The sequence below is a fragment of the Diabrotica virgifera genome, chromosome 8 (assembly GCF_917563875.1).
Source record: "Diabrotica virgifera virgifera chromosome 8, PGI_DIABVI_V3a".
Classification (NCBI taxonomy): Eukaryota; Metazoa; Arthropoda; class Insecta; order Coleoptera; family Chrysomelidae; genus Diabrotica; species Diabrotica virgifera.
In genome coordinates, this window is record NC_065450.1 from 152,143,810 (window position 1) to 152,167,229 (window position 23,420).

The 23,420-nt window shown below is 33.8% G+C and overlaps 2 protein-coding genes across 2 annotated transcripts in view; one reads left to right on the forward strand and one right to left on the reverse strand.

The window, feature by feature from the left end:
- Positions 1-2,376: 2,376 nt before the first annotated feature.
- The window catches only part of LOC126889995 (uncharacterized), a 241,029-nt gene continuing 219,985 nt past the window's right edge, over positions 2,377-23,420 (forward strand). Inside the window, exon 1 of the mRNA XM_050658796.1 lies at positions 2,377-5,233. Within this exon, the coding sequence (XP_050514753.1) occupies positions 3,069-4,430 (1,362 nt within the window). The 5' untranslated portion in view covers positions 2,377-3,068 and the 3' untranslated portion in view covers positions 4,431-5,233. The remainder of the gene's footprint in view (positions 5,234-23,420) is intronic.
- LOC126889997 (39S ribosomal protein L13, mitochondrial) lies at positions 9,621-23,172 on the reverse strand. Its single transcript, XM_050658798.1, has 4 exons — positions 22,989-23,172; positions 13,969-14,092; positions 13,756-13,910; positions 9,621-9,908 (listed from the first exon to the last, which is right to left on the reverse strand). The coding sequence occupies exons 1-4, from the start codon at positions 23,010-23,012 to the stop codon at positions 9,675-9,677; spliced, it is 537 nt and encodes a 178-aa protein (XP_050514755.1). The 5' UTR covers positions 23,013-23,172; the 3' UTR covers positions 9,621-9,674.

Genomic DNA, 23,420 nt, shown 5'->3' on the forward strand with positions numbered 1-23,420 from the left:
TAGCCTCAGACACTTCTACCAGTAACCTTTCGCCTCGCTTAGGTCCTAAGAAATGTTCCTATTGCAACGACTCTCACTCGATCTACTCTTGTCCTCAGTTCAAGCAGTTGAATTCTAAAGAACGTTTTAGTTTTGTCAAACAAAATAAATTTTGTATTAATTGTCTTGGGTCTCACATGCTCGATCAGTGTAAATCCAAATTCTCTTGCATAGTTTGTAAATCTCGTCATCACACGTTGCTCCATTTCGACAAAACGGGTCATAGTAACCCTTCCGCGGCTGTTGGCCAACACAACTCAAATAATCATAATAAAACCGCTATCTCAAATAACTCCCATACACAGGGTAATTCACAACAGGGGCCCTCACATGTTAGAGCTCCTGAAACGGAAGTTAATCTTCAAAATTCGACTCCACATTCAATGGCTCTATCTGCAGCCTCGCTTGATAATCATTTGGTGTTATTAAGCACACTCCAGGTCTATCTTGTCGCTCCTAGCGGCAAGAGGGTCTTCGCAAAGGCACTTTTAGACTCGGCCTCACAGGTTTCATTTATTAGTGCTGACCTCGTAAAGGAACTGTCACTCACCACTAGAGATGGAAAATTACGGATCAATGGAATTAACTCCACCTCATCCTCGTCTCAATCTATTGTAGATACAACAATTTTCGCTGTCGCTAACGACGTTCCTTTTGACATCTCGTGCTCTGTACTCCCAAAGATAACAAATCCGCTTCCTCAAATTTCTATTTCGGCGAGCAAACTAAACATACCCTCAGAGATACCATTAGGTGATCCGATGTTCCATGTAACATCCCCAATTGGTATCCTGCTCGGTGCAGACCTGTATAACGATATCATTCAACCTGAAATAATTCGTTTGGGAAAAGGTCTTCCCGTTCTTCAACGCACTCTACTCGGGTACACGATATCAGGGTCAGTTCCAGACTTTGCTCTTAAGTCGAAAAATACTAAAAAGGCTTTGGAATTTTATTCAAACTCTCTCGTTACTTGTTGTTCTCATAACACTCCTTCCGCCGTAAATGAGCCGGTAGTGTCCAACGAGGAACTATCCGATCATTTACAAAAATTCTGGGAGCTGGAAGAAGCCGCTCCTCAGAACACCGATCTCATTAATGATCACCCCGCTGAAATTAATTTTGTAAAACATGTTAATGTTCTCCCCAATGGACGATATGAGTCCACACTCAATCTCAAACTCCCTATCGAAGATATAGACATGGGAAATTCGTTTCTCTCGGCAAAAAGACGTTTTCTCAGTCTCGAGAAACGTTTTCAACTCAACCCTGATTTATTGGAAAAATATCAGGACATTATATCGGAATATCTCAATAACGGACAAATAATTCAAGTGCCGTTAAAAATGCTAAATGACTCAGGTAAACCTAATTACTTTCTCCCTCACTTTCCCGTTTTCAAATCCAACTCTACTACTTCCACTCGTATAGTTTTCGATCCAAACAATAAATCGTCTACGGGAATCTCCCTCAGTGACGTCATAGACAAAGGTTATGTCGTCCAACATGAACTTTTTGACATTCTCGCTAAGTTTCGTCAGTTTAAATTCGCACTAGTAGGCGACATCAAGGCTATGTTCCTACAAATCGCCATTTGTCCCACTGAAACATTTCTGTTAAATTTTCTCTTTAGGGACAATATTCAGCAGCCTTTACGGTGCTATCAATTTCAAAGATTACCCTTCGGGCTCCCAAGTAGCCCATTTATCGCTCAAAGAGTTATCAAGCACATCGCTGACAACAACAAACATACCCACGAACTTGCTACTAGTGTTCTGCAAGAATCTATCTATATGGATGACCTGATCAGCGGTGCTGACAGTCTTCATGAATTAAGTTGTCTTTTCGAACAATTAACTTCTTTGCTAGAAACCCATGGTTTCCTCCTCCACAAGTGGAACTGCAGTTCTTCAGAATTTCTGTCTCAACACAATTTAAATCCCGTCTCTGAAGTCAGTCTTAACTTCACGGGATCTGATAAAGTCTTAGGCATATTCTGGGATTCAGAACGCGACCACTTTTCGTTTAAAACTCCTATCTTCAAATTGGCTAATGTTGTTACTAAACGTACTATTCTCTCCTACATTGCTACTTTGTATGACCCGCTAGGATGGTTATCCCCTGTCCTTGTGAACGCTAAGCTCTTGATACAGGAAATATGGTCCCAGAAATTGGACTGGGATCAACCCATTGACTCACCCATCATTATGAAAAATTGGCAAAACCTCTTATCGACATTCAAAACTATAGAAGAGGTCAAGGTACCTCGATGCTTACTTTTACAAAAGAAAGTTGTTGATGTTCAATTAATTATTTTCACCGACGCATCGGAAAAAATATACAGCACTTGTGTGTATCTCAAAGCGACATACTCAGACTTTTCTGTATCGTCGCGGCTTATCGCTTCTAAAAACAAAATTTCTCCGCTAAAAAATAAACTCACCATCCCCAAATTGGAACTTTGTGGAATAGTGTTGGGAGTCACTCTGGCTCATAGACTTTTTCACATCTTCAAGAAAAATTTGAGTATATCTTCATCTCATCTCTTTGCTGACTCTACAATTGCCTTGTCTTGGATACTTTCTAAAAAACACATTTGGAACATTTTTGTACAAAACAGAATTCAAAAGGTCAATTCCTTGTTGGAAACTTTTCCTTGTGATTTCCATTTCGTCAGAAGTCACGAAAACATCGCTGACCCCGCTTCCAGAGGGATAAATGTCTTTGATAATCCCCAGACCACCGAAGACTGGTTATGCGGACCTAGCTTTATTAGAGACAATCCCATCGATTTTTCTCTTCATCAAATTCCTCATTTTCAGGATGATCTTCCTGAATTAAGGAAGTTAGTTGTCTCAAACATAGCAACAAATCACGAACTCAACGACACCTTTGAAAATCTATTCGCTAAATCTTCTTCTTTTCGTAAAATTCAAAGAATTGTCGCTTATCTTTTTAGATTCATCAGTAATATTAAAAAGAAAATAAATAACTCTCCACGAGATACGGATATATTGACGCCACCCGAAATGGAGATCGCTGATCACGCGATCATCAGGTATATCCAAAGTATCTACTTTAAAAAAGAGATTCTTGAATTGAAAAATGCTAAACTCGTGACCAATAAAGCCATTCGTAAACTCAACCCCTTCCTACAACATAATGATGGGCTGATTCGTGTGGGAGGACGTCTCCGACACGCCCCCATATCGTATAATCAAAAACACCCCATTCTACTTCCTTCTAAATGTCGAGTTGTAGAACTAATCTTGACTCAAGCTCATCATAAGTTATTACATTCAGGCGCGCAAACAGTACTTTCGTATGTCAAAATGAAGTACTGGCCAATTGACGGATTAAGACAGATTAAACGCTTAATTCGTAAGTGTGTAAACTGTTTCCGATTCATGACACCCAATTCTGTTCAACAGATGGCAGATATGCATCCCGATCGTGTACTCCCCACTAGACCCTTCCAAGTCGTCTCAGTGGACTATGGGGGGTTCTTCTTAATTAAGTCCTCACATTTGAGGAAGGCACCGCTTTACAAAGCATACGTAGCCTATTTCATTTGCATGAGCACTAAATGTGTTCATATCGAACTCGTCACAGGATTAAGCGCAGAAGCCTATATTCTTACTCTGAAAAGGTTTATTGCCAGAAGATCCACGCCCAGTATTATTTGGAGCGACAATGCCACAAATTTCCATGGGGCAAAAAATGAAATGCGCGAATTCTATGATTTTTTCTTAAATCAAAATAATTCGGAACAGATTAAGGAATTCTGTACTCAAAACTCCATAACTTTCAAGATGGGTGTTCCCCGCAACCCCCATCAATTCGGCCTCCATGAGGTAGGAATAAAGAGTGTGAAGTATCACCTCTATCGAATTATAGGAAATTCCCACTTCACCTTTGAAGCGTTTAACACAGTATTATGCCAAATCGAGGCTATTCTAAATTCGAGACCCATCACTAGGATGTCGTCTGACGCCAATGACTTCGCTTTCCTATCTCCAGCTCACTTCTTAGTTCAAAGAAGTTTAACCGCGCCCCCTGAACCAAGTGTTTCAGAGATACCTGAAAATAGGTTGAATCTTTTTCAGCGTATTAGTAAAATTCAACAGCAATTTTGGAAATTGTGGAAAAAAGACTATCTTTGCCTCCTGCAGCAAAGAAATAAATGGACCGACCCTACTGACCCTGTCAAGATCGGGGATTTGGTTCTGTTGAAGGAGGATGGTACTCCTCCACTCTTATGGCCAACTGCCAGGGTAATAGATGTATTGCCTGGTAAGGATGGTCTAGTTCGTACTGTCAAGATTCACACTACTCACGGTGATTTTCTTCGTGGTATTACGAAAATCGCTGTGATTCCCCTGGAAGATTAAAATCTATCCCTAGGGGGAAAACTTATCGTTTTCCTCCATTTTATCGTTGTTACCCCTTGTGTATATAAACTCTAATTTCTTCAAACATTTCTTATCGTTGTGCACATCTTTGCCAATCCCCTCTCTTCGAGGTGATATAGGCCATCTCTCTCGCCTGTCGCCCCCGGCAATATGTACAATAAATATATTATACACGGCTCACTAAAATAATTAGTTACGCCCCTGTACTACTGATTACTTAAAATTCAAGTAGTATTTATGTAACCTTTCTGGAAACTCCAGGTTATTGTTGAGACTCGCATTTGAACCCCTCGCCGGGGCAGATCGTCAAAAGCTTCCTAACGAGAATCATCTCTAATCTATCGACGCTCCCGCTATTCGTAAAAAGGCCGCATTTTACCGGCTTTTTTTGCTATCGTTTTATACCGCTCAGATAATTCAATCTGCTCAGTATTATCGACGATGATTTATTTAGCGTATTAGTGAGTGCCTTACAAATGAACCAAATGGATTATGGAATTCAATCAGAGCTCTGATGTGACACGTCATCAAGGAATAAAACTGTAAGTACTCTACATGTATGTGAACATAACTTATTAGTCGTGATACTGTATGCATTTTGAACCATATACCTCTCGTAGCAAATATTCTTTGTGCCATTTATGCAGATAATACTTTAAATTACATATGAAAAATCGTTATCTACTCTTAACCAGCTTACCTATGGGAATATACTCTATAACCGTACAATAAGTATAGGTTACTATTGTTAAGGATACTTTACGTATTGCCTAAACAGAAACGTTGAGCTCGAATATTTTGTTCCGGTTTTGATGTCATTGCCGGTTAAACATTTATGATCGGAAGTTTGGCAAAAATTACTCAAAATTAATGAAATCGTATATCAATTGACTTAAAGTTACATGAAAAGTTCAAATATCGACTTCCAGTTCTACTTCCGGTAACGTTGGGCGAAAACCTAGAATTTACGAAGTCAAACTTGTTTTAGTGGATTAGTTATCTATAGTTATCCCAGAGAACAATAGTTCTCGCCAGTGGCGCACAATCTCCGTACATGCGACACTATATTATACAGGGTGTTTCATTGGGAAACGGAAATACTTTAATGGTGAATAGAGGTCACCGAGCCGGTTCTAAATATACTACATTTTTTGCTCTACCGACTTTTATAACCGAGTTACAGGGTGTTTTATCGATTTTGCCCATTTCTTTCCTAAGCCATAACTTTAGAACCACCCTGTATATTTTTTTGATATTTGGTACACATATGTCTCATTCAAAACCCAAACGACCGACATACTAACCATAAGAAAAATCCAGGTCCGGATTATCAAAAAATTATAAAGTAATTGTGGCCATAAAATAACACCCTTTATATTCAAATTTGGAAAATCTGTTTGCATATTTGAAAAGAGCACAAAAAAGTAAGTTTAATGGCGCGCTTCAATTTTTCGGCCAGACAATTTTATGACTTTAATTTTGAAATTATATTGAATTTTTTAAGAACTCTGACATTAAAAAGCAGATATTATTAACTATTTCAGTTATAAATTATTAAAGTTAATGAATAAATACTCATTTTACAAATAATCAATACTTATTTACCATATTGGAACGACCCAATTACTAATGACAAAAAAATCCAGGTCCGGATTAACAAAAAAATATAAAGTAATTGTGACCTTGAAACAACACCCTGTATAATATTGAAATTTTGAAAATTTGTTTGCATATTTTAAAAGAGCGTCAAAAACTGCGTTAAAAGGTGCATGTCAAATTTTTGCGTAGATAATTTAATTACGGCAATTTTGAAATCATTGATTAATTCTGTCAAGGTCACAAGAAGCTGCCAGAAAAATGAAGAACAATCTCAATGTAATTAGAAAATCGATTCGAAATCTTTTAAAACGAGCGAGGAAATGCATCGAACAAAATGGCGGACATTTTTAGCAACTGTTATAGTTCAAATATTTTTAATGTATGTTAAATTGTTGAATTGGTTAAATGAATTTTTTTATTAGATATAGCTGTTTTTTTTTTAATTCTTTACTAAATCATTAAAATATCCCAATTCCCGCAATTCTAATTTTTAATGATGTGCATACAGCTACAAATCCAGAGAATCCATGAAGCCAGCGTAGTAAATAAGTATTAAGTATTTTTAAAATCATTATTGATTCATTAACATTAAATTATTAAAAGTTAATAATAGGTACATACCTGGTTTTTAATCTCATTCTATAAAATTTCAATATAATTTCCATATTGATGTAATTAAATCAACGGCGAAAAAATTAAAATGAACCTTTAATCACAGTTTTTATGCTCTTTTAAAATGCGCAGACAAATTTTCAAAATTTCAATATACAGGGTGTTGGTTCAAGGTCACAATTACTTCATATTTTTTTGTTAATCCGGACCTGGATTTTTCTTGTCATTAGTAATTGGGTTGTTCCAATGTGGTAAATTAGTATTGATTATGTTTAAAATGAGAATTTATTCATTAACTTTAATAATTTATAACTAAAAGTTAATAAGACCTGCTTTTTAATGTCACGAGTTCTTAAAAAAAATATAATTTCAAAATTGAAGTCATAGAATTGTCTGGCCGAAAAATTGAAGCGCACCATTAAACTTACTTTTTTGTGCTCTTTTCAAATATGCAAACAGATTTTCAAAATTTGAATATACAGGGTGTTGTTTTAAGTTCACAATTACTTTATAATTTTTTGTTAATCCGGACCTGGATTTTTCTTATGGTTAGTATGTCGGTCGTTTGGGTTTTGAATGAGACATATGTGTACCAAATATCAAAAAAATATACAGGGTGGTTCTAAAGTTATGGCTTAGGAAAGAAATGGGCAAAATCGATAAAACACCCTGTAACTCGGTTATAAAAGTCGGCAGGGCAAAAAATGTTGTATATCTAGAACCGGCTTGGTGACCTCTATTCACCGTTAAAGTATTTCCGTTTCCCAATGAAACACCCTGTGTACCTACACGAAATTTTCGATTTTCTAAATCGGACTGAATTGAAAATGGGGCCAAATCCCATCTTAAAGTATAGGAAAAGACGCGCCCATCCATTTTGGTCCAAGGGTGTGGATTTTACGGCCGTTCCCATTCAGGGTCTGTTTTTCGTTCTCGTCCCCAAAACTCCCAAAAATTTCGAAAATATAAGTCCGACCTTTGCGGCTTCTGATAGTACTGATCATTACCTTCCCAACGCATGTTGGAATTTTGAAAATCGGTTATACCATTCAAAAGTTACCGAGCTCAGAAATTTTATTCAATTTCTATTTAAAAAGGGGAAAATGTTTGTATTTGGGAACAGGTATGTATGTGTGCGAAAAAGTTACACCGATTTGATTTTTTTCTGTTTCAAAAGTGCCGATTCGGAACCGGTGTAGTTTGTGACTTTCGACCACCCATAAGCTAGCTATAGGACTGGGTAGGTACAAAACGGCATATTTTTTGAAGATATATATCTTAGATTCAAGGAGAGGCAGGAAACCGCAAATAAACCAAATCAATAGCGTTGAGTTAAGCTTTCAGATGGTGCCTAAGCGTTTAGGATCAGACATACACACGGCTCAGTATAGCCGAAAAACTGAAAAACTAAACTTTGAAGATTTTGGTTTTTCGACAATTACTCAAAATTTCAACCTACGAATTGTGCCAATAACTGATCGTTTGTAGGAGGACTCTAGACCAGTGGTTCCCAACCTTTTATATCTGGCGACCCACCTTCTGATGTTTTTTCATATTCGCGACCCATCCCTCACCCATGATGTTACGCTATTCTGTACTTTGTACGCCACTCAGCTACTGTAAGAGCCACGCCGCGACCCACCTGAAATCTGTCCGCGACCCACTAGTGGGTCGCGACCCACCGGTTGGGAAACGCTGCTCTAGACGTTTCTAACGGTGTATCCCTCATATCTGGGAAAATTCGAATTTTTAACTTATATGCTTCATAAGTGTTATCAACTCTATTTCCTATGGGAAAACGGTTTTTCAAGCTCAATAATTTCTGTAATACCTTGAGTTATCATACTTGACCTTAGATGCATCAGATACTACTTGTCAATACGTTTCAAACTAACTCATGTTCAGTTATCAAAATCGGTTACGCCGTTTCGAAGATATCAAGCTCCAAAGTATAGTATAATCCATTTAATCATTATCACCGAAATGGTTTATGTAGCTGTAGTGGTTACGACGCTAAATTTGATAGGGCGATCCAAGTTCATTTACCGGCCATCCCAATATTTTTTTTTGATCTATTTCGAATATAAAAATAATCTAGTGTACATTCGATGGACACTAGATCATTTGGGGGATAATGCGAGAAAGGCGACCATTTATAACCCTTAACGTGGAATCGAGAAACATTACATTTAACTTCATACATTTGATTTATAAATAACTTTGAAAACCAAGAACTCCTGATATACAAGAATAAAAAAACCGCTAAACGCAGTAAAAATGAGTGGCGCACACCAAATTGCAGCTACAAAAGAGAGGTGATATGAACATTACGTGGCGCAAAACTATACTTTTATTTTGATGGAAAATAAAATTCTAGTTTTACTTTGAAAGATTTTTTCATAACATTTGCTGAATTTGAAGTAAAACGCGCCACAAAAGAGTACCTTTGATAAAGTTTGCAGTTCGGGGCTCTTTTGTGTTATGGATACATCTTTCAAAATAAAACTAGAATTTTATTTTCCAGCAAAATGAAAGTACAGTTTTGCGCCACGTAATATTCATATCACCTCTTTTGTAGCTGTAATATGGTGTGCCCCACTGATTTTTACTGCGTTTAGCGGTTTTTTTTATTCTTGTTACTACAGTTTTACAGTTATAATGATACATACTTATATTAATTCATATAACATTGAATCTGTAGCATTGGAATTTTATAAATAATTTTCTAGCATCAAGTAGTGTAGGCTTTCACATCGGGTGTTTTTTTAACAATACATTGTTTTCCGGGTTTATATGCTGTTTGTTACACTTTTATTGAAACCTCACGTTTTGTCTGTGACTACAACAGAGATGGATATAACTCTATGAACACACATTTTTTCAGAGCAAGATACTATTGACAATGAGTGTGAGAGTGAGTGACTATAAATTTGTAAATACCATTAAATAGTCATAATGTAGTATTATCAAATAAATTTTTATTTATAAAACTACTACAGCCTATATTCCAATTTATCGTAAAATATAATCTTTAGGTAGATCAATAATCTTCGGAAATTGTTTCACCTCTTCATCTGGATAAGTATCCAGCCTCTTTGGTTTAGGTCTTAACTGTTTTATTTGATTTGAAACATTTGCTAATAAATTCGTAGGGACATCTGCATTAGGGAAGAGGTGCAATCGTTCCATTGTATATCTCCTTTGAAGGTTACCATCCATGCTATTATATACAGCTTTCTTTAGAACCTAGAAATAGTATCCGACTGTATTATTTGGTATTAAATGAACGTCTCAGCAAGAATACTGATATTATAAAAAGCATTAAGAAGAGAAAGCTGGAGTATTTCGGACATGTAATGAGAGGTCCCAAATATAGGTTGCTACAAAATATTATACAAGGGAAAATAGCAGGCAAACGCAGTCCAGGATGAAGAAGAACCTCATGGTTGAAGAACTTGCGAGATTGGTATTGTGTTGATACAAGCATGCTATTTAGGGTGGCAGTGAATAAAATTAAGATAGCTATGATGATAACCAACGTTCTAAAGGGACATGGTACATGAAGTAGAAGGAGGGTCTAAGTTACATATTTGGTATTTGTGGTTAGATAATAACAATATGAGGATATAAAAACGTTGAAAAAGCAAATGCAGTGTATTAGAGTAAAGGTATTAGATGGGTCTAGGAAAGTTGGTCGAGAACACTTCGTCGACAACATTTGGTCGACAAACATTTGGTCGAATGCACAATTCATCGAATGTACAATTCGTTGACGAACATTTGATCGAACGGATTTTTCGTCGACAAACTGTTATTTATCTTTAGGATAAAGGGATTAATGGTGACAAACAACGGATTATTGGTTTTTATTTTGTTAACTGGAATATTGTATTACACATATCTAAATTTATTTTTTTTTGGGGTTTTGTTAATTTTTTTATCTAAATCTTAATTATTTTTTTCTACAACCTTGTTAAAAATGCAATTTTTAGCACTCCATACGTGCGTTAAAAATCCTACTTTAAGGCACTAGTGCTTTAAAATATTTTTAAGGCACTGCAGTTCGTATTGACCGTATACGCTGTGAGCTCATACGTAGAGGGGATATTTATAAATTCGTGAGCGCCAGTAGTGACAAGTCTGTAAACGTTTACCGGAAATTTGACATAAATGTCAAAGTGATTAATTTTAAATTAAAATTAAAAACATTAATTATAAAAAATATTAGTTGATCAAAGCTGTGGTTTATATTTTTACCTTAAATATACTTATGTTTTAAATACTGAATTTGCGGTTTTTAATGTTCTGTAATATGTAATTATAAATTAATCTTGGCGCCATCTACATGATAATTGTGAAAGTATCCGAAGTAAGAAATTAATATTTCATCAATAGAACGTCAAAATGATTAGCAAAATCTTAAAAAAATCTATTACAATTTAATTACTTTTTAGCGTTGTAAATATTAAGCGATAACAATTAAATAATAAATTTAAAAATGACCGGTGAAAGTTGAATTAGTAACCGCTAGGAGCGACACCAGCGAAGCTCAGAGCGTATACGCTGTGAGCTCGTACGTAGAGGGGATATTTATAAATTCGTGAGCGCCAGTAGTGACAAGTCTGTAAACGTTTACCGGAAATTTGACATAAATGTCAAAGTGATTAATTTTAAATTAAAATTAAAAACATTAATTATAAAAAATATTAGCTGATCAAAGCTGTGGTTTATATTTTTACCTTAAATATACTTATGTTTTAAATACTGAATTTGCGTTTTTTAATGTTCTGTAATATGTAATTATAAATTAATCTTGGCGCCATCTACATGATAATTGTGAAAGTATCCGAAGTAAGAAATTAATATTTCATCAATATAACGTCAAAATGATTAGCAAAATCTTAAAAAAATCTATATACGCTCTGAGCTTCGCTGGTGTCGCTCCTAGCGGTTACTAATTCAACTTTTACCGGTAATTTTTAAATTTATTATTTAATTGTTATCGCTTAATATTTACAACGCAAAAAAGTAATTAAATTGTAATCGATTTTTTAAGATTTTTCTAATCATTTTGACGTTCTATTGATAAAATATCAATTTCTTACTTCGGATACTTTGACAATAATCGTGTAGATGGCGCTAAAATTATAATAGATTATTTATAATTAGATATTACGGAACATCAAAAAAACTTAAATTCAGTATTTAAAACGTAAGTATATTTAAGTTAAAAATATATACCACAGCTTTGACCAACTAATATTGTTTATAATTAATGTTTTTAATTTTAATTTTAAATTAATCACTTTGACATTTATGTCAAATTTCCAGTAAACGTTTACAAACTTGTCACTACTGGCGTTCGCGAATTTGTAAATATCCCCTCTACGTACGAACTCACAGCGTATAGACAACTTTGATGTAATGTCAAAAAAAATATAAAAATGGAATGTCAGTCACGTTCAAGTAAAAGTTTTTGTAGATATTGTCCTGTAATTACGTTTGTAGAAAAAATATTGTATGATATGCGTGTTAAAAAGTACATTTTTAAGGCACTCATGTGAATTGCAGAATTCGCTATCGCTCATTCTGCAAACTTTCACATGCGTGCCTTAAACGTGAACTTTTAACACTTATATCATAACTATTAAATTTAATGAAAAAATTTGCTGCAGTGAGAGAGTAGACAGCAAATATAAACCGATATTTTAATTAGTGATGTTATACCGTTCTTCTTTTTGGTGTCGGCGCACAACGGAGCATTTCCGGACAAGTCAAGTTTGGGGGCACTTGCAACAAGACGAAATATGCGAGATACTGAGGTAAATAAATTGTTAGGGAATCGAGGCATTTCCGTACAATGTTTTCGACTGCAATAATCAGTCAATATCAATGAAAAAGCAAAGGAATCGTGAGAATAAACTTCCCTTCACACTTTATCCAAGGCTTAGGACTGGCAATCTATAAATGTGCAGTCACTCGAGCGCTTTGGGGAACTATTTGGTTGTGATTATTAGGTCCTAAAACCAAAAAAAGTTAAGTAAAATTTTCCATTTTAGCGGGCGCTTGCCATTTTTAATTTCATTTTCCATTTCCATTAATCGTTTTTTCCGAATATAGCGCCATCTATCCATAATTCGAAAAAATGTTTCGAATAAAAGTTGCTTATTTTTATGCAGAAAATTCAAATCTGCAATAAAAAATGGGGGCTCCCATTTAAGATTTTAAAGTAACCCCCCACCCCACCTCCGTGGGGGGTCGCTTTTGGTACCATTCGATATATTTTTCAAAAATATTAAATAAGTGTATTTTGCAGTTTTTCGATCTGATGTTTATTTTACTAAATATCGCGGGATTTGTATTTAAAATTTACCCCCCACCCCTCTCTGCGAGGGGTCGTGTTTGGTATCTATTGATAGATTTTTGAAAAATATTGAACGTGTAGTTTTTAGTTTTTCGATCTGAGTTTCATTTCGCGAAATATTCGCCTTTTTCTTGTGAAACTTTGTGACTCACCAATTCCCTTACGCCCCGCTCAAATCGTCAGATTTTTTAAATATACACTGTTTTGCATGTACTTAACTTACCTTATCTTAATCTGACAATTTCGAGTATTTTTAAGGATAGATTTTTTTTTTCGGGCCCCCCTAAACGAACTCCCCTGTGTTAAGAGCCAATATATGGCAGAGGTACATCTGCAGGGTACCACGTTTCTCCCCATATGATAATCTGACGCGCTCGAGTAACTGCAAAAATCCCCGCTTGGGCTCCCCTACCAATATATTGGCGTGTCTCCGCCATGTATTATTCACTTTGGGTCTTTGTTGACGAAACATCCATTCAATCAAATATTCGTCGACGAATTGTACATTCGATGAATTGTGCATTCGACCAACTGTTGTCGACTAATTTTGCGTCGACGAAGTGTTCTCAACCAACTTTCCGACAATGGTATTAGATACGTTCTTTGGTCTAATGACCAGAAAAAAGTTATCTAACATAAATAATAATTGGATCAGAATTAAAATAGTAAAAAGTTTTTGTTTCCAATCAAGATTAATGTATAATCTACTTAAATACACTACTTATTTACCAATGTTGGATCTTTTTTGTGTAACTCCCAAGCTAAAGTCCAACTAGCTCCACCTGGATATCCTGTATGATGGAAGTAAACTCTTTTTTTCCATTCATCTCCTGGTAAAGCAATATCTGCACTGTTTATGACTATAACATGATCTCCACAATCATCTAAAAAATATTTAGGTCTCTCTTAATATACTTTTGTGCCTACAGAATAGTTACTTACTCATAGGATGATATATGGGTTTGTGTATGCCCATCAGGTATTTTCTTAGAAGTTCAGCTGAATGAAATGGGTTTTGCCAGGCTGCATCATATATATGCCAAATTCTTGCAAAAGTTGCCCACTGCTACATGAAAAAAAGAAAAAAATTTGCAATTTTTAGTTTATGAACATACAGGGTGATTGATTAGTGGGGTAAAGCTCAATAGATCCGCTATAGTAATAGATAGCAATAAAAGTTAATAACAAAAATTTTAGCCACCTTTCAGCTTCACATTACAATACATTTCACATTACATTTTATTTTAAATTCGAAATCCTGTTAACTTCTCCATCACAAAAATATAAAGGTTTGTTATGTTATACAGGGTATTTACAAAGTTTTAACCAATTTTATATTAACCAAGTTAACATAATTGATTACAATCAACTGGTTGACATACAAACAACGGATTTTGTTATTTGATGGTTGTTAAGGGAACTTGATTATAATCAACTTCTTGATTAGCGTTCGAACAACCGGCCCTAAGTGCAAAAATGATCATTATAAAATATTTAATTACTGTCACCAACTGTCAATGTCAACTTTGTTTGGGTTGCTGAAAATATAATTATGGATTAAAATTATGAAATTAGTTAATCAATTATGTTAATAATTGTTATGTTAATTGATTAACTAATCTCATAATTATAATCAATTATGCTTTCAGCAACCCAATCAAAGTTGACATTGACAGTTGGTGACAGTAATTAAATATTTGATAGTGATCATTATCAAATATTTAATTACTGTCACCAACTGTCAATGTCAACTTTGGTTGGGTTGCTGAAAACATAGTTAATTATAATTATGAGATTAGTTAGTCAATTAACATAACAATTATTAACATAATTGATTAACTAATTTCATAATTGTCAACAATAATTATGTTTTCGGCAACCCAACCAAAGTTGACATTGACAGTTGTGACAGTAATTAAGTATCTGATAGTGATCAATGCTGATTAGCGTTCGTTATTTAATTACTGTCACCAACTACTGTCAATGTCAACTTTGTTTGGGTTCCTGAAAACATAATATGAAATTACTTAATCAATTATGTTAATAATTGTTATGTTAATTGATTAACTAATCTCATAATTTTAATCAATTATGTTTTCAGCAACCTAATAAAAGTTGACATTGACAGTTTTGGTGACAGTAATTAAATATTTGATAGTGATCATTGTTGATTAGCGTTCGAACAACCGGCCCTTAGGGCCGGTTGTTCGAACGTTAATCAAAAATGATCATTATCAAATATTTAATTACTGCCACAACTGTCAATGTCAACTTTGATTTTGTTGCTGAAAACATAATTATTGAGTACAAATATGAAATTAGTTAATCAATTATGTTAATAATTGTTATGTTAATTAATTAACTAATCTCATAATTATAATCAATTATGTTTTCAGCAACCCAACCAAAGTTGACATTGACAGTTGTGACCAGTGTTGCCAATCGGCGGATAATTATCCGATTTGCGTATCTGTTTGAGAGTTGCCGTATCTTCTTCGTATCTTTAAATAAATCGGATATTTGCGTATATTTTTCAGTGTTTCTACCAATCTAATACAACAGACTAATAACAAAAATAAACTTAAAAAAATCCGCTTCTCATTCATATATTCCCAACAAAACATTAATTTTCTTTGGTTCCACCCAAATTTCTATAAATAGCTTATATATATTTGTAAGTGCTTAAGTAAACGTCTGTTGAAATAAGTTTTGGTTTGTGAAAATACTTTTTTATAATGGATAAATGGTATAAAAATGAAGCTTATATTTGTTTCCTAATTTAAAAAAGTATTTTCATTGCTATTCGTTCTACCATTTTCAAACGCTAGTGTTAACGGTGTAACAAGATGATTCTTAGGGGAGGGTTACAACTACTGGAGGGTCTCTAGGGGATATGGAATAGTGATGGCGTTAAGCGTGTAGAGCTCAAAGTACATCCCAATGGGGGGGTTCCACCCCCCAAAACCCACCTGGTTACGCCACTGGCTAGTGTAGAAAGGGGTTATCAGTAATGTACTAAATATAAAAACAGATAAAAGAGACCTCTTAAATACATCTACAATTAGGGCTTTATTGGCGACAAAAGATGGTGTCGGTAATAGGGCTGTGTAAAATTTACACCTTAAAAAAATGTTACAATGTAACGTATGGCAAAATTAAAAATAAGAATTTTGTACTTTATTATATTATGTTTTTTTGTGTGTCTTGGATTACGTACCTACATGTTTAGGTTTTTAATGTTTTAAGACTGCCAGTTATGTTTCTACTGTTTTAGTAGAGACATTGCTAGGATGTCAGATCACGAATACACTAATCACTAAGAGATTCACATTTTCAAAACCAGAGGGCACAAGAAGTAGAGGACGACCACGAAAAAGATGGATTGATGATGTGGAAGAAGACCTAAAGATTTTAGGGGTCAGAAGATGGAGGGAAGTTGCCAGGAATCGACAGGAGTGGCGACTTCTTTGTGAACAGGCCAAGATCCACAACGGATTGTCGAGCCACTTGTGATGATGATGGTGATTCATTTTTTTTCGAATCCTGAGAAATCTAATAAATATTTTTGAAAAATTTAAACGCAGAATGAAAGACTACATTATTACCGAGGGCCAAAAGTCCTCTAGAATAAACAAAAAGGTTTTTTGAATAAGATATTTGAAATTAAAAATCACACTCAACTTTCTCTTTTGTTTTTACCGCTGTAACTTATTACAATGAACATTATAGAAGTCTTCAGGGACTTTCGGCCCTCGGTAATAATGTAATCTTTCATTCTGCATTTAAAGTTTTCAAAAATACTTATTAGTTTTCTCAGGACGCGAAAAAACATTGACCAGAAATTTTGCGCCTACGCTCTTAATGTAATTGTAGGTTTTTTGTATTGATTTATTTATTATTTATTTTTCTAGTAACTAGTTTTAGGTAATTATTACGTTTTAATAAAATAATATTTAAAAGTGTTTTTTTTTACTTAAAAATAAATAAAAAAATCTAAATATGTAATGAAATATTTAGATAAGTTAACACTTACAATAATAAAAAATACGTACAATATAATAATAGGTAATTACGTGAATTAATCGTAATTTTTAAAATAAACGGTAAAACAGAAAATTCAGGAGATTAAAAATTATTCTGTAATAACTAGTCAGATAAAAGAATAACATTGGAAACATTGATTTTAATTACAGCATAATTTTTGACGTAGCATATCCAACGTTGTAACCAGGATGATCCCAATAAGGGGGGGGTTACAAGTACTGGATGGTTTCTGGGTGGTATGGAATAGTAATGGTGTTAAGCGTAGAGAACTCAAAGTACATCTAAACGGGTGGGGGGTTATAACCCCCAACCCCCCTTGGTTATGCCTATGAGCGTATCTTTTCGTGACAAATCGGATCTTTTTCGAGCGTTCATCAGATAATCTAGAGAAATGCGGTTGGCAACACTGGTTGTGACAGTAATTAAATATTTGATAGTGATCATTGTTGATTAGCGTTCAAACAACCGGCCCTACGACTATTAAACCTAACCGACCAATCATGGATAGGGAAGGGAAAGTGAAGTTGGTTAAAAATAAACTGTCATTAAAATATAATAAACTAAATAAATAAAACATACTAATTTGTATTATATTTAATCTCCAATATTATGACAGATGTCACTGATGGCAGTTACCATTTATTTCAGATTTTATAAAACAACTGAACACTTTCGCTGTAGAACTTTCTTTTAGAATGTTCTCCTGAAGGAATGAACTTTTGATAGCATGTGCAATATACAGATAAAGCCATATAGCACTGTCTGCATGAACTGAGAAATAAGAAAACCATCATATGGCAACTTATGCAACGAAAGTATTAACACCTTAAGAGCAGCTTACTGTTCTTAAAATATCAAAGGCCCGGTCTGAACATGTAAGAGTGTAATCAGCGTGTAGCCAAAGTCATGTAGCGATGTGCCAGCAAGTTATCAGCAAAGAAACATGTTAATAGGATGTTTGAAATAGCTATTCCAATAAAATTAAAGTAATATCTTCCAACAGTTCCTACAGAAGTAGTTAAAATTACAACAAATACTAATATTTTTCTTAGCTGAACAGTATACTCAGTAGTGACTAAAATTCCTGCAGACGGAACGCTAGCGCGATCCTCAACATCGACAAACTTTGGAAATGAAGTGCCAAATGAAAAAAAATACATTACATCAAGACAAATGAGTGCCGCAATGCAAGAAGCCAAAACTCAAACTGTTTTACATAATCTGTTGAACACTGAAAATAATGCTCCGGTTCTTTCAGAGTCTTCAAGCAACGGTGCGTGGACACAGGTAGCTCATAGAAAAAAGAGGAAGTTCTTAGTTGGAAGTACCGAGTCACCTTGCAACATTGAGGCTGTTCCACAAATGATCAACCTACATGTGACTCGCCTAAAGCCTGACACAAAACCGGAGCAATTAGAAAAGTTCCTGGAAAATCATTTAGATGGCGTAAAATGCGAAATCCATCAGTCCAAAAAACCTGACATATATGCATCCATGAAAGTGACCATTAGACGAGACTTAATTAAGAATGCATGGAAGCGAGAAATCTGGCCCAGCGGAGCATTAGTCTCGTTTTTCAAGATGAGGAGGACGCTGTCGCATTAGGTGGGTCCTCAAGCAATACAACTATTTCACGTATAGTAAATGACTTTAAATTGAAGTTAATCTCGGTTAATGTACAATGTTTAACAAACAAACTTTTAAATCTTGAGCTTTTTTCTAATGCTGAAAAACCTGACATTCTATGTATTCAGGAGCACTGGTGTAATGAGGATAATATTAATCTTATTTATATCCCAGGGTACACTTTAGTAACCCATTTTACTAGAAAAAATAAAATACATGGTGGAACTCTTATTTTATCTAAATCTGGGACAGACAAGTATGCAGTCTCAGTCGTTGATTGCCGTAAATTCTCTGAGGAAGAAAGCTTTGAATGTTGTGCTGTGACTATTTTAATCAGTAACTGTAAATTTCTAGTCATTAATGTGTACAGAACGCCTAACAGCAATCTAGATTCTTTTATAAATAATTGTTTTAATATTTTAGGTCATTTTCACAACCGTGTTGATAAAATTTATCTCTGTGGAGACTTTAATATCAACTACTTAATTCAGAGCAATGAAAAACTTCGATTAGATGATCTTTTTCAATCGTTTGGTTTGTCTCTTAATATCCCAAATATACCAACACGTATTTTCATGAATAACAATAAAGTAACTAAAACAAAAATTGACTACATTGCTACTAATAATATCACTATGAATCATACTTGTCAAGTCAATCAACCCAATATGGGTGACCATCTTGCCATTATTTTTGACATTGTTGTAAGTCGTAATCAGGATAGGATGGAATCTAATATAAAACAGCAGTGTTTTAGGTGTTTAAATGATAATAATTTAGACATCCTAAAACAAGACTTAATGAGGATTGGTTTTTGCGAGGTATACAATGAAAGTAATATTAATAACGCTTTTATCGAATTTATGGATACTTTAAACTTTGCTATTACTTCAAACTGTCCCCTTAAAAGTAAAATAGGTAGGGACGTGCATAAAAGTAAAGGTTGGGTTGATCATGACATATATGCTAGGAGTAAACAATTAAAAAACCTATTTAATGAAGCTAAAAACTCTAATAATAGTAACATCTGGAATGAGTATAAAGCTACCAAGAAGGAATACAATAATCTTATTGCTGAAAAGAAAAGGGAATTCAATTATCTTCAAATTATAAGTAGTAATAATAAACAAAAAACTATGTGGAGTATAGTAAATAAAACTATAGGGAGAAAGCAAAGTACTAATAAAATTAAACTCAAAATTGAAGACAAACTAATATCAGATGATAAAAATTTAGCTCAATATTTTGCATGCCATTTCAATGACAAAAATAATGCACTAAAAAATAGGCTTGACAATAACCCTCAAAACTGTACTTTATCACATAGGTGGACTATAGACAGTTTTGTTTATTTTCCAGTAACATCTGATGAAGTTCTTGATATTATTTGTGGTCTTAAAAATAAACATTCTTTTGGAAATGATGAATTAAACACAAGAATGATCAAACACATCAAGGATGTTATATCAGAACCGCTGGCATATTTAATTAACCTAGTATACAACACAGGTGAATTTCCTGAAAACCTAAAATTAAGTAAAATTGTTCCAGTATATAAAAAATCCGATCACACTTGTATTGATAATTATAGACCTATTTCTTTGTTAAATGTAATTTCAAAAATTTTTGAACGAGCTTACTACACTAGGATCATACAGTTTTTGGACAAAAATAATGCACTGTGTTCAGAACAGCATGGCTTTCGATCCGGAAGATCAACAGAGGGGGCTACTGAAGTATTTATGGAATCTGTCTATAGGCATCTTGATGATGGTCTTCTTGTAGTGGGTATCTTCTTTGATCTTTCCAGAGCATTCGACAGTCTTAAATTTGAATTTGTCCTTAACAAATTGTATGTCCACGGAATAAGAGGTAACATGTTAAATTTATTGAACTCATATCTTCTGGAGAGGAAATTCTATGTTGAATTAAACAAGGAAAGGTCAGACATCTTCAGTGTAGATGTAGGAGTGCCGCAGGGATCTGTGTTGGGACCACTGCTATTTCTTATTTTTGTCAATGACCTACCCGATCATATTACTCATGACCACATTGTAATGTACGCAGATGACTCATCTGTGATTGTATCAGCACATACATACGTAGAGCTTCAAAATAGAGTGTCAAGGGTTATCAGATTATTCCAAACATGGTGTACACAAAACTTGCTACAACTGAATATTGATAAAACATCGTATATACATTTTAGATGCAAACGAAATATGCCAGTTGTGTCTATTCCTGAAATTGTAAATATTCCAAACATAAAATTTTTAGGTGTATTCTTGGACCAGTTTATGAGTTGGGATGTTCACGTTGAATATGTTAATAAGAAACTAAATTGTTCATTCTATGCTTTAGTACAGTTGAAGAGAACACTCAGTATTAAAACTCTCATTAATGTATATTATTCTTTGGTTTACTGTCACCTTACTTATAATGTTACGTTATGGGGTAATTCCACAAAATCAGACACAGTGTTTATTAAACAGAAGAGAATTATTAGACTTATCTTCAATATTCCTTTTGGGCATACTTGTAAGCAAGTTTTCATTAATAACAATATCTTACCGTTGCCTTCCATATATGTCTTGAAATCCATATTGTATATTAAGCATAATTTACATTCATTCAAGAGAAATTCTGATTTACATGCATACTCAACTAGGAATGCCAATCAGTTTGTTACTGTTGGTCACAAACTATCCAAATTTGAGAAGTCCACAGATTATGTGGGGGTCAGGCTATATAATCATCTTCCAAATGAAGTTAGATCTTTGCATCCGGTGAAATTCAAAAGAGTTGTGAAAAGTATACTATGTAAACATGCATTCTACAGTGTAGAAGAATACTTAGCAACTAGATTGCTGTTATGAGTTCTGTCTAATATTAATAATTTTCATATTTATCAATGTACATTATGTTAAATCTAAAATTTAAGTGTATGTATAGGTATTTGATTATGTGTCTGTGACTATATTGTGTTGTATATCTGACGTGTATATCCATCTTTATGATGGCAGCTGTAAAGCTATACCAATAAAGTATTCTATTCTATTCTATTCTATAACAATTGTGAAATAACGACAAAAAGGTATGGAATACTTTCAGATATTCAGGTAATTACAAAATAAACCACTGACAAGATAGGTTTTATTGTTGGCTAGAATTATTTCATTCTGACGTTTAGTTTGCAACTGTGACTGACATTATTGATTGCAGGAATGGGCATAATCTCCTATCATTTCTGTAGCCCAATGATGATTGTGGTCATCTATTAGTAATAGCAGGTTAAATCCACTCAAGGGTTGCTAATACTCCGAATGCATATATTTTTTTCTTATAACAATATTCGATACTTTTTTTACAAATCACAATGTAGCCATGTGGAGTAAATGTGGCTAAAAATGTAGACTCCAAATCTTTAAGCATACTCTCATTGCTAATAGAGTTCATTTTCAAACAATTATCAAAATCGCTTTCGACTTTAACATGGGTGGCTAAGTATGTAGCCACTAAGCATTCCGCTATCAGAAAACAGTATGAGCGTTAACGGGTTAAATAGTGTATCTGTGAGGACGAAACTTAAATAACCCCTTGCTAGTGAACAGGTTAAATAAAGTGTGTGAATTATATCTCTAGTGGCCGGTTTCACCAACAACAAATAGTAGTTTATTCTATGAATAAAGTTATTCGACCAATAAACTGACATTTCTTTATTTTACTAAAGTCAAATAAGATTTATTTTATTTATTTATAAATATTTACTCTTCGAATAAATTGGCAAGTTAATCTGGCTGTAAATATTTATAAGAAAGTAAATTCGCCAGTTTTACTCTTACTGCCCGAATTTTTTTAGTACCCCTACCAAATATCATGCTAAACTGAAAATTATAGGGTAAAAATCTGTCTGATCGCCCAAATTTTTAAAAGCTGGATGCATATCCGATCTAGCCCAGAGGCTGGTTTGGGTATTGCAGCAATAAAATACTTAAATAGTAAGCCTGGAAACTTTTATTACGGTCCGCCTTGAGGCGGACTAGGGCACTAGAGGGTTAAATTATCAAAATTCTACTGAAACAAAATAAAAATATATTTTAATAAATTTTATTCCACAATAACTATTCATAGATTTATTTGTTGTTGGTGAAACCGGACCTAGGAGTGATATAATTCACACACCACACACTGATTAATTAATAAGAGAGCAAATTGTACATACTTATACTAGTGGCTCTAATTATTTTTAATAAAATCCGGACAAAAACATTAAAATATAATTATATACCTACTTGAACTCTTTTTAAAGCAGACATTTCTAATCACTTGCAGGATAAATTATTATAATATAATATTAAATAAACAAGTACATTATTATAAATGTAAATTATTTTAAGGTTTTTAAAAAATGTTTGGTTATGTTATATTCTATAATTTTATTTAGCATTGAACGGATCAATAAAGGAAACATGATACATTTCTTTGTTATTCACAAGGAAAAGAAAAAGAAAGCAACGTTGATGTCAAATTGATCACGTGGAGTAGAGTTAAATCATATGTCAAAATATTGTGGTTCTATGACAGAGTGCTTACCTTGTTGACAAGTTTATTTTTGTAATAATTAATTTTTGAAAACGTTAATAATATATTTATGTTTTTTACTTAATCATTACAAGTAATTTTATTTTGCATTTTAAAAGATTGAATAATAAAATTCTTTCTTT